The 15,786-nt window shown below is 37.5% G+C and overlaps 1 protein-coding gene across 1 annotated transcript; it reads right to left on the bottom strand.

Annotated features, from left to right (window-relative positions):
- Positions 1-11,619: 11,619 nt before the first annotated feature.
- LOC114035038 (olfactory receptor 1361-like) lies at positions 11,620-12,564 on the bottom strand. Its single transcript, XM_027850963.1, has one exon. It carries the CDS (start codon positions 12,562-12,564, stop codon positions 11,620-11,622), a length of 945 nt encoding a protein of 314 aa, XP_027706764.1.
- Between the last annotated feature and the right edge of the window lie 3,222 nt (positions 12,565-15,786).

Raw genomic sequence — 15,786 nt, 5'->3', positions numbered from 1 at the left:
TTCTATGGATCCATTGAATCAGAAAGGAAGAAAAAGAAAATATAGTGGAAATATGTCAAACACAGAACTCAAAATGAGTCAGGTAGTCCCAACACACATACCCCAAATTACCCCAGAACAGCCAGAGTCCAGAGCCTACAAGGCCTCTTTTCTCTTGACTCCCTGCCACTTACCAAATCACCCAGCACACCAGCCCAGAGGAGCCAATAATGAGACAGGCATTGCCCAGTGGGCGTTATTCTTCCACAACCACTTCCTCACCCTTACCATATACAGGGGTATGGGGGTTTAATCATAGCAGAGTTAGATAGCTGAGTGGCTGAAACCAAGCAGTGGTAATTAATGAGTCAAAATCAACTAAGGTCTCTAGGGATTTGGGCTTGGACCTATTCTGTTTAACATCAATAACTTGAATAAAGGTGGATATCCAAGTTACTCAGCACTTCCAATGCATTCCTCAAGATCAGAGGGTTAAAACAAGCAGTTGTTTTACTGACAACATTTTCCTATACCTTCCAGTAGGAGCATTTCTCCAGGCTGCTAAAATACAGTTCAGAAAAATAAGGATAAATAAGTCTTTAGCAGGAAGATAAAAAGCAGTAGTTAAAAGATTCCCTGGGCTTTCAGGAGATCTTCACCAAAATTCTTAAAACTGCTTCCTATTCTACTTGTACTTAATCCCAGGTTAATCTACAAGGTGACAAAGTTAGCCAAATGGCTCCAAATTTTCACCACAATTTCCTTATTCACATAGGTCCTGCGTAGATTTTTTGCTAGCAGAAGGAGTTGCTCAGATCTCCCCAGTTCCCACAGTTTCCTGAACAACAACCCCAGAGGTGACGTGGGTATCAAAGTCTCATACGACATATCTGAGAGATGTGGGTAATTTTTAGAGTTTAGCAGCTATGTGGCACCATAGTGCTCAGAGCACTGGGCCTAGAGTCAGGAAGACCCCAGTTCAAATCCAGTCTCAGGCAGCTATTAGCTCTGTAGCCCTTGGCAAGTCACTTAACATCAGTATCATCAAATGGGGATAATAACAGCACCAACCTTGCAGCATTGTTGTACTTTGTACATATTGTGTATTGATTTATTTGTGCACATGTTGCTTCCACTGGTAGACTATAAGATCCCAGAGAGCAGGATTTTTGACTCTGAATCCCTGGAACCTAGGATAGCACATACCCCCATATATAGTAGGTGATTAACAAATGCTTCTTGACCAAGTGAATAGATGAATGCTCCAGGGATAAATGAAGCTTTCTTGAGGGAAGCACTTACTGGAAAAAATGTTGGTGCTGGACACTGTGACCAGGCCCCAGGCTCCTTCTCCTTTACTCTTCCATTGTCTTCCCCCATGAATTTTTGGCCAAAAACTGGTCCATGACTGACATTTTTTACAAATAAAAGGCATTGAGGTTCTGGATAGATATGGTTTTATCAAGGTCTGTGAAAGGATCACAGTGGGAAGATGGAAGGACTTTCCAGGTTTGGTGCTTCTAAGTATGGATTCCCTGAGCACCTTGTTAGATGGAAACAAACAGTTAATTGCCCTCCCACCTTTCCTTCCCCTAAGGCCCCCTCTGTGGCTTTGCACTCAATACTCTTCAGGGAAAAAAAAAACTTTGTGACAAGGATTTTAGTTCTCAGAAGTTTGATTTGCTAGAAACACTTTCAACTAACCCAGAGGAAGCATTCCTTGCCCCTCTGCTGGAAGGAAAGTTCCCAGTTATATACTTGCCAGGCAAGAAGAATGGGTCAAATCGAATAAGCAATCAATCAACATGTATTTATTAGGTGCTTATTATATGCCAGGTACTGGGCTACACCCAAAGGATATCTGACCATGTGTCCTGGTCCAGATGAATTCAAGTTATCTGGTTTAGTTCAATTAAGGTTTCAGATGTTGAAAGAACTGGCATATAAGATTACTTATTTACACAATTTGTATTCATTCTTACTTTTGTTAATTACTTACTTTTACTGAATATACTTGCTTTTGTTAATTAAGAACAACAGTTGTTATCATCGTCATCATCATAGTGGGGGAGGTGTAGAGTGTGATCAGGGAAGACTGGTACTTCTGATGTTAGAGCTACCAAACCCTTTTCAGGGCTGCTCGCCTACCTTTGGTGTCCGCTTACCACACAACTCTTACCTGTGGCTCCAAGAAGCTGTAACATGCATGATGGCCACACTCTGGTAAACTATTTCATTAGAAGGGCTAAGCTAAGTTGAGAGTAACCAAGGGGTGAGTTAGAGGGGCTGTCTGCCTTAAGCATGTGAACACTTCCCCCAGTGAAATGAGCAAATGGGTACAATTTGTCCCAATGGCTATGAAGGTGGCTGAAATAGGTGCTGTGGAATGCTTAGAGCTTAGTTAGACATCAAAGATGCTGAAGTTATCTGCTGCATCCCAAGTCATCACCACTTATCTTGACTTTGTTTTGCCCCTGGACTTTGATGATTCTAGAAGAGAGACTGAGGTTGATAACTTCTTACAACTCTACCTCACTTAAATCCAATTTATTCATTAATCAAAACACATCACTCATACCATTTTACCATTTTTACCTTCCACTCCAAAAGTTCATGTAGACTATTTGTACACTGACCTGTGTTGGAGCCTTCTGAGCTTGTATTGATCTGACCAGCCACAACTGGACACACTGTACCTTGTTTCCAGTTTAGTCATGTCATTTTTGTCCTCTTCGGGAATGAAGGACAACAATCAACCAACCAGTTATACCAGTTATACCAGTAGTATAGTAGTAGTAGTGGTGGTGGGGGGGGTGGTGGTAATAGGTAACATTTATATAGTAACTATTACATGCCAGTAATTATGTTAAGCACTTTATAAGTACTGTCTCCTTTGATCCTTACAACAACCTTTTGAGGTAGGCGGTATTATTATACACATTTTACAGTTTAAGAAACTGGGACAAGAAGAGGATAAGTAATTTGCCCAAGGCCATAAAGCTAGTAAGTGTCTGAGGCCAGATTGCACTCAGGTCTTCTTGACTACAGTCATTTTGTCTCCCTCATAGAATGTAAATTTCTTGAAGCCAATGTGGAAGGTGTGTTGTGAAGAGAATGTAGCTGACTCCATGTTGTCTTGTATTTTCTATTTTCCTTTTTTTGTGTGTGTTGCCTCTTTGACACTACCAAATACCTCTTTCAATCCCTCCCTTTGCCCCAATCTCTTTAAGACTCCAAAAGAAAACTTGGAAGACATCATTAGTTCAAGGAATCCCCCCACTTCTCTTTAGCTTATCTACAATAGTGAGTAGTAGATCCTTAACAAATACATATATACTGACTGATAAGTCAGGAATTGTTTCTTTAGTCTCTTGTAAATGGCTCTGTTAACAATGACACATATTTCCTTCATAATAAATAGTAAGCAATCCATTTTATTCTATTAAATACTTAGTACTTTTTCTTGCCCACCTGTTATACCTGCTTTTACTAAAATTGTTTCATAAAAAGCCACTATTCCATCTAGCTCATACAGCTCAGGAGGAAAGAATATGTGTGTGTGTGTGTGTGTGTGTGTGTGTGTGTATAAAAATATGTGTATATATACATATGTTTGTATATATAAAATACACACATACTTAGGTAAATACTCATATACATTTGTGTATATGATCTGCAGAATTGTGAGACACATATTCATCACCTACTAATGGTGTGTGTTGCATTCTTGAATGAATAAACTACAGTTTCCCTTTCTGTCTATATCTCATGCTTTCTCTTTTGGGCAGTAGCTAGTAAGAACCTTGAAAATAATTGCAATAGCAGAGATTGTTTCATTATTTGTTACTGTATCCTCAGGGACTATCACAGTTCTTGGTATATAGTAGATTTTAATAAGTGTTTTTTCAATATTGTTTCATGTGATTGTTGAGCCATTGTCAATAGAATGTGAAAAATGAGGGAAAATAACAGCTGTCCAAGGTCTTTCTCTCCCTTAAAGCTTCCCCTTGCATGTACACCAGAGAATCCAAAACCTGCTTGGTTCAAGGCTTTGGAAACACCTGGAAGCAAGAGGGTTCCAAGTCCAACCCAGTAACATGGGCCAAGATATAAACCCTGCCTTGCCTCCCAATATATTATATCCTTTAAAATCTTTGTGATCTCAATAAGGGAAGAGAAGCTGTTCAGGAGAAGTAGTGGAAAGACTTTAGATAGGCAAGAAGTGAGAAATATGTGGATGTGGATATCTTTCTGACTATCTTTCAGTGTTGGGGGAAGCAATTTGTAGCAAGAGGTCCTATTCCAAAGGTTTTTAACCTGAGGTCAGTGTATTTTTTAAAAAAAATATTTTGTTAACTGCATATGAATATAGTTGATTTTCTATGTTTTTTAAATGTTTTTTTTCCTATGGTTTTTTAGTGTGTTTATACATATTGTTTTGAGAAGGGATCCATATATTTCACCTGAATGCCAAGTAGATTCATGACACAGAAATAGAACAAAACCTTAAACATGATTCAGGGCAAGGCCCCTCAAGCTTGAAGCTCTTTGGAATTCTAAAATTCTCCAGGTTCCAATCAATCAACAAGCACATATTAAACACCTACTATGCACCGAGCATGGTGTTAAGCACTGGAGATACAATGAAAGGCAAAAGCCTTGTCCCTGCACTCAAGGAACTCACAACCTACTTGGAGAAACAAAGTGTAAACAATTATGTACAGACAGCATAAGTACAGTGTAAATTGTCTTGTGAGGAAATTATTAGCAGTGAAGGTTGGAGAACACCAGAAATTCCTCTTGCAGAATGTGAGATTTGAGCTGACTCTCATAGGAAGTCAGAAAATACAGAATAGATGAGGCTGGAGGACATTCCAGGCATGGAGGACAGCCATGAAAGATGTCCACAGTCAGGGGATGGAGGATCATGAAGGAGGAATAGCAAGAAGGCCATTGTTGCTGGACTTTAGAGTAAGTGGAATAGAGTAAAATATAAGACAATCGGAAAGTTAGGTATAAAACGAATAATTTTGATTAAATTAAAAAGACTTTGTATAAAGAAAACAAATATAGTCAGGATTAGAAGAAAAGCAGAAAATTTTGGAAAAAAAAATTCTAGCCAATTTATCAGATAAAGGTCTGTTATCTAAAATGTATGAAGAACTTTGTCAAATCTGTAAGAATATGAGTCATTCCCCAACTGATAAACGATTAAAGAATATGAACAGGCAGTTTTCCATTGAGGAAATAGAAACAATTTGTAGTCATATAAAAATATTCTAAATCATTATTGACTAGAGAAATGCAAATTAAAAAACCTTGAGATATCATTTCGTACCTACCAGATTGGCTAAAATGATAGAAGGTGAAAATGACAAAATTAAAGAAGGCATGGAAAAATTGGGACACTAATTCATTGCTGGTGGAATTGTGAACTAATCAAACCATTTTGGAGAGCAATCTGAAATTGTGCCCAAAGAATTATTAAACTACCTATACCTTTTGACCCAGTAATACCACTCGTAGGTCTATTTCTAAGATGATTAGGGAAAAAGGAAAAGACCCTACATGTTCTAAAATGTTTATAGCTGCTCTTTTTGTGGAGGCAAAGAACTGGAAATTGCAGGGACGCCCATCAATTGGGGAATAGCTAAACAAGTTGTGGTGCATGATTGTGATGGAATACTACTGTGCTATAAGAAGTGATGAGCTAAATGATTTTAGAAAAACGTGGAGAGTTGCACAAAATAATGGAGAAAAATGAGCAGAATCAAGAGAATACTGCATACAGTAACAGCAATATTGTTTTAAGAATGACTTTGAGAGAAAAAGTTATTTTGTCTATTTTAAATACCCAAAATAACTACCAAAGATATATGAAGAAAGATGCTATCTGCACCCAGAGAAAGAACTGATAAATAGAAGTGTATATAGAATAATTTTACATATATATGTACATATATGTGTATACACACACATACACCTATTTGTATCCAATGGTAGCCATCTCTAGGGCAGGGAGTGTTGGAGAAGGGAAGAAAAAAAGGGAAAGAAAAGAAATGTACATAATAATTTTGTTGTATATTTGAAAGAAATAGCAAGTTGTGCATAGTAGATTTGCAGTTTCCTGTAAAGCCATATTTTTTATTGTACGATATCATGGAAGTGTTTGTTTTATTCCATAAATTAAAAATAAAATTAAAATATTTTTAAAAAAGAATATATGAAAAGTCAAATGGACAAAACTTTGAAGGGATTTAAAATCCAAACAAAGGATTTTATATTTGGTCTTTGAGGTTTAGTCAGGAGTCAATGAATTTTGTGAAGTAGGGTGGGAACATGGTCTGACTTGTGCTTTAATTTCATTTGTGCATCTGAGTAGAGGATGGTCTTGGAATGGGGAAAAAACTTGAGACTGAGAGATCAATTGGAAGGTTGCTGAAATCATTCTGGTGTGAGATTATGAGAGTCTGAACCAATCATGGCTGTGTGAATGGAGAGGAGATAATATGTACCAAGGAGGAATCGATCAGACTTCCAACAGCATAGATTTGAGGAATGACTTTGGAAAACGGGTTGAGGGCAAAATCTAGCTTTCAAAACTAGGTGATTGGAAATATGATGGAGCCCTTAACAGTGATTGGGAAGTTCAGAAGAAGGCAAAGTTTGGGAAGAAAGATAGATGAGTTTTGTACTGTATATGTTGCATTAGAAATGCCAATAGGCCATTCAGGTTGAGATAACTAAGACACAGTTGGTGACCTGAGATTGGAGCTCAGGAAAGAGGTTAGGGTGGAATATTAGATTTAGGAAACATCTGCATAAAGACTATATTGAGCTTTTAGAAGCTCATGGGATCCCCAAGGGAGAAAGTATGGAGAAATAAGAGAAGGTCAAGAACAAACACCTAGAGTACACATGTGACTAGTGACTACCTCTTGCATGAAAAACAAAGAAACTGAGAAAGAGCAGTCAGATTGGAGAAGAAACAAGAGAGAGCAGCAGCATGAAAACTTAGAGAGGGGAGAGTATCAAAGAGAAGAGGCTGATCCAAAGTGCCAAAGGCTGCAGAGAGGTAGAAAAGGATAAGGACTGAGGGAAAAGCCATTAAATTTGTCAATTTAAGAATCATTGGTGACTTTGGAGAAAATAGTTTCAGTTGAATAAGTTCAAAAGCAGATTGCAAAGGGTTTAGAAAAGAGGAGAGGAAGCAGAGGCATCTCTAAGTAGATGTTTTCTCAAGGTGTTTAGCCAAGAAAATAGAGGAAATAAATGATGTAATAGGTTACAGGAATGGTAGGATGAAGTGGGGATTTTTTAAGAATTAGGGAGATATGGACATGTTTGTAGGCAATAGGTAAAAGCCAGTAGATAGGGAGAGAGACTGGAGATTAGTGGGAGAGTAGCAATGACAGAGGGGGAAATCTTCTGAAGAAACAGAAAGGGATGGGTCTTCATGACAGACAGGGGTGAAGGAAGAAGTGTTTAATTGATGAGAGACTGAAAGAAGGGAAGACTGGACAGCTCTAGGCTAATGGTCTTGATTTTTTTCAGTGAAGTATAGAACAATTAGTGACGCTATTCCTTAAATAGCAGAGTTAACTATAGTTAATAGAAACCAGAACAGGAGATACACAGAATATGAGCAAGTGACTATATGGGGGGATACAAATCTGCTATGAGAACTCTACCACTCAATAGGTTGCCCCACAGATGCTAAGGCAACTGCTTTTCTAAGGCCTAAGCCCTGGAAACCCAAGACTTGGTTCTGCCATGCATAAAAACCACAAAATGTTTGGAAGAGTGAGCTCACAGACAATTTCTCATTCATTCAAGAGCTCAATTTCCTTCTCATCTCCTTTCAAAACTAGACTCAGGAGCTCATACTTGTCTGCTATGAAGAAAATTCATTTCAAGTCAAACTTATTCAAGATCATTTTGCTTTTTAACTGAGGTAGGAAAGACAACGGGGAGGAGGACTGGTTGTTGAGAGGAACCAGCTCCTCTCCACTCTCCAATCTGAAATACTGTATGTTTGAGACCTTTGGGGAAGGACACAGGAAACTTCGAGTCCATTGAGCCTCCTCAGCTTTTAATATATTCCTGGGCCAATTCAGTGCAATTCAGAAAGCTTTTTTTTTCTTTTTTAATATTTTATTTCTCCACATTTACATCTAAAAATAATTTTTAACATTTTTTTCAAATTGAATTCCAAATTCTCTCTCTCCCCTCCCCCTCATTGAGAAGTCAAGTGATTTGACATAGGTTAAATATGTGTACTCATGCACAACACATTTCCATATGAGTCATGCTTTCAAAAGAAAACACCAAACCCCTCTCCTCCCAAATAAAGAAAGTAAAGAAAGGTATCTTTGATCTGCACTCAGGGTCCACCAGTTGTTTCTCTGGAGATGAACATCACCTTTCATCATAAGTCCCATGGAATTGTCTTAGAATGACATTGTATTGCTAAGAATAACTAAGTTAGTCACAGTTAGATCATGTTACAATATTACTGTGTACAATATTCTCCTGGTTGTATTCATTTCACTTTGCTTCAGTTTATGTAAAATTTTCCAGTTTTTTTTGAGAGCATTCTTCTCATAATTTATTAGAGCACAATAGTATTCCACCACAACCCTATACAACTCCTTGTTCAGCCATTGTCTGATTGATATACATCCCCTCAATTTCCACTTCTTTGCTGCCACTAGAAGAATTGCTATATTTTTGTAAATATTTTTGTTTTTTATCTCTTTGGGATACAGACTTAGTAGTAGTATTGTTGGGTGCAAGGGTAAAACATTAATTTTAAAATAAATTTTTATTGGTCTACTCTTTTTATACCATAATCATTTCCCCTACTATTCTTCTCCCTCCTAGGCACCATTTCATATAATAAAGTGTTTTTAAAGACAAAGGAAAAAGAAGAAGAAAAAATGAGCATAACTGATCAATACATCAAAAAAGTCCAAAAATATGTATAATCTAACACCCTAAGATGGACTTCTCACTCCTGAAAAGGATCATTGTCATTCTTCTTGGAACTTTATAATTTTTTTTGTATTAATTAATTTAGTTTTAATTTTCAACAATCACTTTCATAATCTTTTGAGTTTTAATTTTTCTCCTCCTCCCTCCACACTTTCCTCCCCAAGAGGGCATACAATCTGATATAGGCCCTATGTATACATTCTTATCAAACCTATTTTCATATTAGTCATGTTGTAAAGAAGAATTAGAGTCAATAGGAGGAACCACAAGAAGGAAAAAACAAAACAAAACAGAAGAAAAAAAGAGCAAATAGTATGCTTTGATCTGCTTTCAAACTCCATATTCTTTCTTTGGATGTGGATAGTATTTTCCATCATGAGACCTTTGGAGATGTCTTCAATCCTTGTACTGCTGAGAAGGGCTAAGTCTATCAATAATAGTCATCCTACAATGTGGCTGTTACTGTATCCAATGTTCTCCTGGTTCTGCTCACTTCACTTAGCATCAGTCCATACAAGTTTTTCCAGGTTTTTCTGAAGTTTGTTAGCTCATTATTTCTAGTAGCACAATAATATTCCATTACATGTATATGCCACAACTTGTTCAGCCATTCCCCAATTGATGGGCATCCCCTCAATTTCTCATTCTTTGCCAGCACAGAAAGAGATGCTATAAATATTTTTGCACATGTGGGACCTTTTCCCATTTTTTTGATCTCTTTGGGACACAGCCCTAGAAGTGGTATTGTTGGGTCAAAGGGTATGCACATTTTTATAGCCCTTTGGGCATAATTCCAAAGCGCTCTCCAAAATGGGAACCCTATAATTCCTAAGTTGTCTTTACACATCTTGTCTTCAAGATCAGCGTATTTTCTTGTATATAGATCATTTTTTTAATGTTATTGCTTTTTTCTTCTTCCAGAATATTCTTCACTTCTTTATATTTGCATTCCTTATCTATTATGGTCTTTTCCCCCCTTTAGTTAGACTTGCCACAGTGGATTCACGTTTTTCTACTCTGCCAAATATTTTTGCTCTGTCCCTATTGTCTGGTTTTGGTTTGACACAAAGTAGATATTTAATAGCTTTTTTTGGTTGCTGCTGTTGATGATGATTCATAGTTGAGGAGATATTTCCCCACAATTTGAGCACAAAATATCAAGTATGGAAGGACTGTTAGACTTTCACCATGAATAGAACTAATAAATAGGAAGGACAATTCTGGAGAATGGATAAAGTCCTAATGAAGTCCATTAATATATTAAAGGCTGCCAATGCCTAAGAAGTCAATTTTTGTTCTAAGTTTTGATGTCCCAACTAAAACAATAAGATACAATTTTTGTTAAAATAACAATGCAATCAGAATTGAGTAGTAATTGATAACAATAGAAAAAATGTCAAAAAGTTATGTATCATGCTTATTTGTTTCCTTTTTCTTTAGATCATGCTCCTTTTACATCTATGATGTCTTTGATCATATAAAGAGTAGTTAACTTATTCACTTCATTATTTTAAGGAAGATATAATTTGTAAATACTATTATAGAATCATGTTGTCTCATAGTTGGGAAAATATAAGAAATCATCTAGTGCAATCTGTAATTAAGAACCCCCTCTAAAATATCCTAAAAGAGTGATTGTCCAGGGTTTGTTTGAATACCTTCAAGTCAAGACCTTTATTTATGAACAGTTTACCACTTTTTAAGTCCTCTACTGCACCTCCATATCACTCACATTATGAAGAAGGTTCCCTCCCATTCCAAGTGAAATTTGCCTTCCTGTAATTCCTGTTCATTGATCCTACCTTAGCTTTCTGGATCCCAACAAAATACCTGGACTTCTTCTGTGTGACAGCCCCTGAAATACTTGAGGACTATTATGCTGTTCCCTCACCCCACCACCAAAGCCTTCCATTTCTTCAAACTAAACGTCTCCTATCCCTTCAACCAATTTTTGTATGAAATAGTTTCTAATTTCTGTTTCCCTTAGTCTACTGGTTGCCCTCTTTTAAATATGCTCTGGCATATGAATGTCTTTCTTTAAATCTGGTGAAAAACACAAAATAATACATTAGGTGTGTGATTGTAATAAGAGAACCAAAATGATCATCTTCCTCATCTTATATGTTATCTTTCTCTTCATACAATTTAAGATCACATTAGTTTCTTTTAAGATCTTGTTTTCCATTTGTTAAATCACATTTTGCCCACTAAAATCCCAAATCTGGTTCCATATGAGCTGTTTTCTTAGTAATATCAATCCTACTCTGTGCTTGTGCTATTGAAATTTTGAACCAAAATGTATAATTTTAGATTTATGCCTATTCAATTCAATCTTATCTAATTATCCATATTTTATTAGAATGGGTCCATTGTTCCAGCTTATTGAAATATTTTGTATCCCAATCTTTTCATTCAAAACATAAACTATTCCTCCTAGCTTCATATCATCTACAAATTATACAAGCATCCTGTGTTTGTCTTCATAATGCTTATATTTATTGAGTTCATCAATATAAGTGTTGAACATAATAGCATTGAAGACAGAGAGCCATTTTACACAACACTAATGGACTCCCTCCCAGCTGACAGTAATCAATCATTCATTATCTCCATGAAATATTCATCTATGTTGAAATAGGGCAAAAATCATAATAATTGTCTCTTGGAGAAATATTTCAAGCCAAGGAGCTTCCCCAGGGCTCCTTTCAAGTCATTGTTCCGGAGGCTATAGATGAAAGGGTTCAGTGTAGGGGTGACCACTGTATACATCACAGTTGCTATCATGTCTTTCTGGCTTGTGTGGGTGGATGTGGGATTGAAATACACACCAATGACAGTTCCATAAAAAAGAGTGACCACAGAGAGGTGAGACCCACAGGTAGAAAAAGCCTTCCATTTTCCACTAGCTGATGGGACCTTCCACACAGCAGAAGCAATAGGAGTGTAAGAGACTACAATGCATATGAAGGGAATTAAAACTACTGGCCCTCCTAAAAAAAGAACTAACATTTCATGAATGTGTGTATCAGAACATGAGATTTTTATCAAGGTATTTATGTCACAGAAGAAGTGAGGGATTTTATTATTTGTACAGAAGGATAGATGGTGTATAAATATGCTATGAACCATTGCAATGAGGTGAGCAGAAACCCAAGGCACAGTCACCAACAGGGCACAAAGTTGTGAGGTCATGACTGTGCCATAGTGTAAAGGGTGACAGACAGCCAGGTAGCGGTCATAGGCCATCACAGAGAGGAGGATGCTGTCTGATGCACCAAAAGCATTAATAAAATACATTTGAGCCAAGCATTCTGGATGGGAGATTACATTACTCCCTAACAGGTAATTCATCAACATTTTGGGAACTGTGGTGGAAGTGAAACAGAGATCAAGGAAAGACAAGTTGGAGAGGAAGAAGTACATGGGAGCATGGAGGCGGGAATCAAAGCCAATTGCCAGGATGGTGAGCAGGTTTCCCAGTGTCCCGATGAGGTACATGCCCAGAAACAGCCTGAAGAAGAATTGTTGCTGCTCTGGAGTGTCTGACAGGCCCAGGAGGAGAAATTCTAAGAAGCTGGTTTGATTTCTCATTTCTCAGGAGGAAAAGGAAAATATAAAGAGAATATATCATGAGTTGGGCATTCCCCAATGCAAAACACCTCAAACCACCCACAACAACCAGGAGCTACAAGGACTCTTTGCTCTCAGTTCCCTTACACTTGCCATCCCACCGACTGCATCAGCCCAGATGAGACATCACTGGGATAAAGAAGGCCTGATGGATCCTCTTCTTCCCCCACATCCCCCCTCCCGTGCCACCCCAAACAGTGATGGGGACTAAATGGTGTTAGGGTTAGATTGATCATAACTGTTTGAATTGATAGACCCCTAAAGTCATAATTAATGAGTCAAGATCAACTAAAAAGGTCTCCTGGTATCTAGTCTTGGATCTGTTCTAACGTCAATGACTTGGATGAAGGCAAATGTCCAGGCTACTGTTCCACATCTGGTCCAATGGATCACTTGTGCATAAACCAGAGGGTTCTAACAAGCAGTTTTTTTAAACTAAAAACATATTTCCATACTCTCCAGTAGAAACATTTCTTAGCACTATTAAAACAGTTCAGGAAGATGAAAATAAATAAAATATTCCATCAGGGAGATTTAAAAAAGTAATTACTCTGGCATCTCAAGAGCTTATCACCAAAAGTTTAAAAATCTCTTTTCTATTCTTCATTCCCTGAGTCCCAAATCTATCCACCTGGAGTCAACATTAACTCAAAATGCCGCAAGTCTACACTGCAGCTTCCTTACTCACAAGGATCTCTTAACTATTTGTTGTCCTTAGAAGGTGGGCTGGGTAGAATGTGCTGGAGTTAGCTCTGATGGCTAGTGATAGTCAATTGTTAAATTTTGGAAAACACTAAAAATCAGAGCTTCATTTATTATTTGGTTGATGGTCTAGACTTAACAAAGTGATAAAGAAAATGTTAGTAATGCAGATTAAGCTTAAATCATACTTAGTATCATACTACTTTTTTTTTTGGTAGATCTAATAGTTATGTGTTTATCAGCCCACTCCTGGTAGAAGGTTAACTCAGGTCTTCCCAGTTCCATCAGTTTACTGGCCCATAGTGGCAGCATTGGCATATAGAACAAATTTTCGCAAGACATAACTGAGAGTCTTAGCTAACAATTAGGGCGTTAAGATCTACAAAGATGTCTGGGCTTAATGAAATGAAATTTAATAGGAATAAACATAGCCTTATTTTTAAGGGGCTATATAGGGGAATCAAGAAAAGAAAGCAGTTTGTCTGAAAGTGACCAACAAAAGTTGACAGTGTGTTGTTGTAACAACTAAAAAATAACTATCTTAAGAGAGAGATTACCTGCAAGATGAGGGAAGTAATAGCTTTGTAGTCATCTGCCTTCAAGCCCCATATCCTGTTGTCTCCCAAGGCTAGCACACTATCTCTCCTCACCAAAAACTTGCTGGTTTCCTTCAAGACTCAGCTGAAATCTTACCTCTTTTTTTCAAAAATTAATTAATTTATTTTTAGTTTTCAACATTCACTTTTACAAGATTTTGAGTTTCAAATTTTCTCCCCATCTCATCCCTCCCCCCCACCCCAGGATGGCATGCATTCTGAATATCCCTTCTCCTAATCTGCCCTCCCTTCTATCTTTTCCCCCCTTCTCTTATCCTCTTTCCCTTCAATTTTCCTGTAGGGCAGGATAGATTTCTATAACCTATTTCTTGTATATCTTATTTCCCAGTTGCATGTGAAAACAATTTTTTTTAACTTTCGTTTTTAAAACTTTGAGTTTCAAATCTTACCTCTTGCAAGACCTTTCTTGGTACCCTCCCCCACTCCAACTTTTTGCTAGTGCTTCCCTTTGAGATTATCTTCCATTTGCAGGGTAAATAACTTTTATTTTCATAGTTGTTTGCTATGTATCTCCTCCATTAGAATGTGAGTTCCTTCAAAAGAGGGATCTCGCTTTTGCCTTTGCATACTCAACATTTAACAGAACAGAGTCAGGTACACACTAAATACTTAATAAATGCTTGGTCACTGATGGTTGATTAGTTAATTGGCATGGGTACAATTGGAGAATTGTGTTGAGTTATGGGTGCAGCATTTGGGAAGGATGTTAGAAACAGTAATAATGATAATGATAATAAAAATAGCATTTATATAGTGCTTTAAGTTTTGCAAAGCACTTTACAAATATTATCTTTTTTGGTCCTCAAATCAACTCTGGGAGGTAATGCTATTATTACCCCCACTTTAGAGATAAGGAAACTGAGGCAGGTAGAGGTTTAGTGACTTGCCCAGGGTTACTTAACTAGGAAAGTTGTATTTGAATTTAGGTCTTCCTGACTCCAGGGTGACTCCCTTACTGCACATAAGATTCACATTTAATTCCCTGTCCATGCACATATGTTTTTAAGGGAGGCATCTAGATGGATAGAGGTCTAGGCCTGGAGTCAAGAAGATCTGAGTTTAAATCCTGCAGTAACAATTGCATGTCAGTATAATTGCTTTCATTTGTCATCTTATGCATTTTATTTTATGTTTTAAAAAACATTTTGAAAAGAGGTTTATAGGCTTCACCACACTGCCAAAGGGATCCACGATCCAAAAAAAGCTAAGAACTTCTAGTCCTTTCCATTTGCTTTCCCAGCATCTAGAACAATGCCACTGTCATCATAAAACACTTAATAAATGCTTATGCATTTATTCACCACAGGTTACTCCATGTAATGGCTAATGTTATATCTCCTCAGCCACACCTGATTCCTGTGCTAAACTTGGAGAAGAATAGGCAAATCAAAAAGTTATATGAACATTTGTGCACTTTGAGTCCTTGGGCCTTATTTATTGTTTAAGGATTCTCTCTTCCCTTGTCCCCTCAAAGTCCTCCTCCAATGACTTATGTGTATTGCAGATGGCCATCAGCACTCATGCCCTCAAGCAAGTCCCACCAAATATGAAAGGCTTGAAAGACATCCCTCCCCACCCTCCCCTCTTTGATGTGTGTCTGTCTAAGGAGATCTATCCTAGCTCAGAAATGAGAGGCTTATAAGCAAAAGGCTCTGCCACCTGGGGATATAGGTTTCCACCTCCGATATCTATGCAGATCAGCATCAGAGGGATTGGGATTCCTGTTGGTGGAGGGAGCATCCTAATGTCCACGCAGTTGAGATGTTAGATGATCGGAGTACTGAAGGAACTTTTGTGTTGAGAATAACTTTTATGGAGCCTGATAGGGACAGGGAACATGTGGTAGGAGCACAAGGACAACGGA

Source organism: Vombatus ursinus, unplaced genomic scaffold (assembly GCF_900497805.2).
Source record: "Vombatus ursinus unplaced genomic scaffold, bare-nosed wombat genome assembly UNPS02009173.1, whole genome shotgun sequence".
Lineage (NCBI taxonomy): Eukaryota > Metazoa > Chordata > Mammalia > Diprotodontia > Vombatidae > Vombatus > Vombatus ursinus.
The sequence above is the reverse complement of the archived record's forward strand: the minus strand, read 5'-3'. Positions and strand labels throughout refer to the sequence as shown.

What these genes read in the sequence shown, in the direction of transcription:
- LOC114035038 (XM_027850963.1), bottom strand. Translation starts at nt 12,564, where the DNA reads ATGAGAAATCAAACCAGCTTCTTAGAATTTCTCCTCCTGGGCCTGTCA.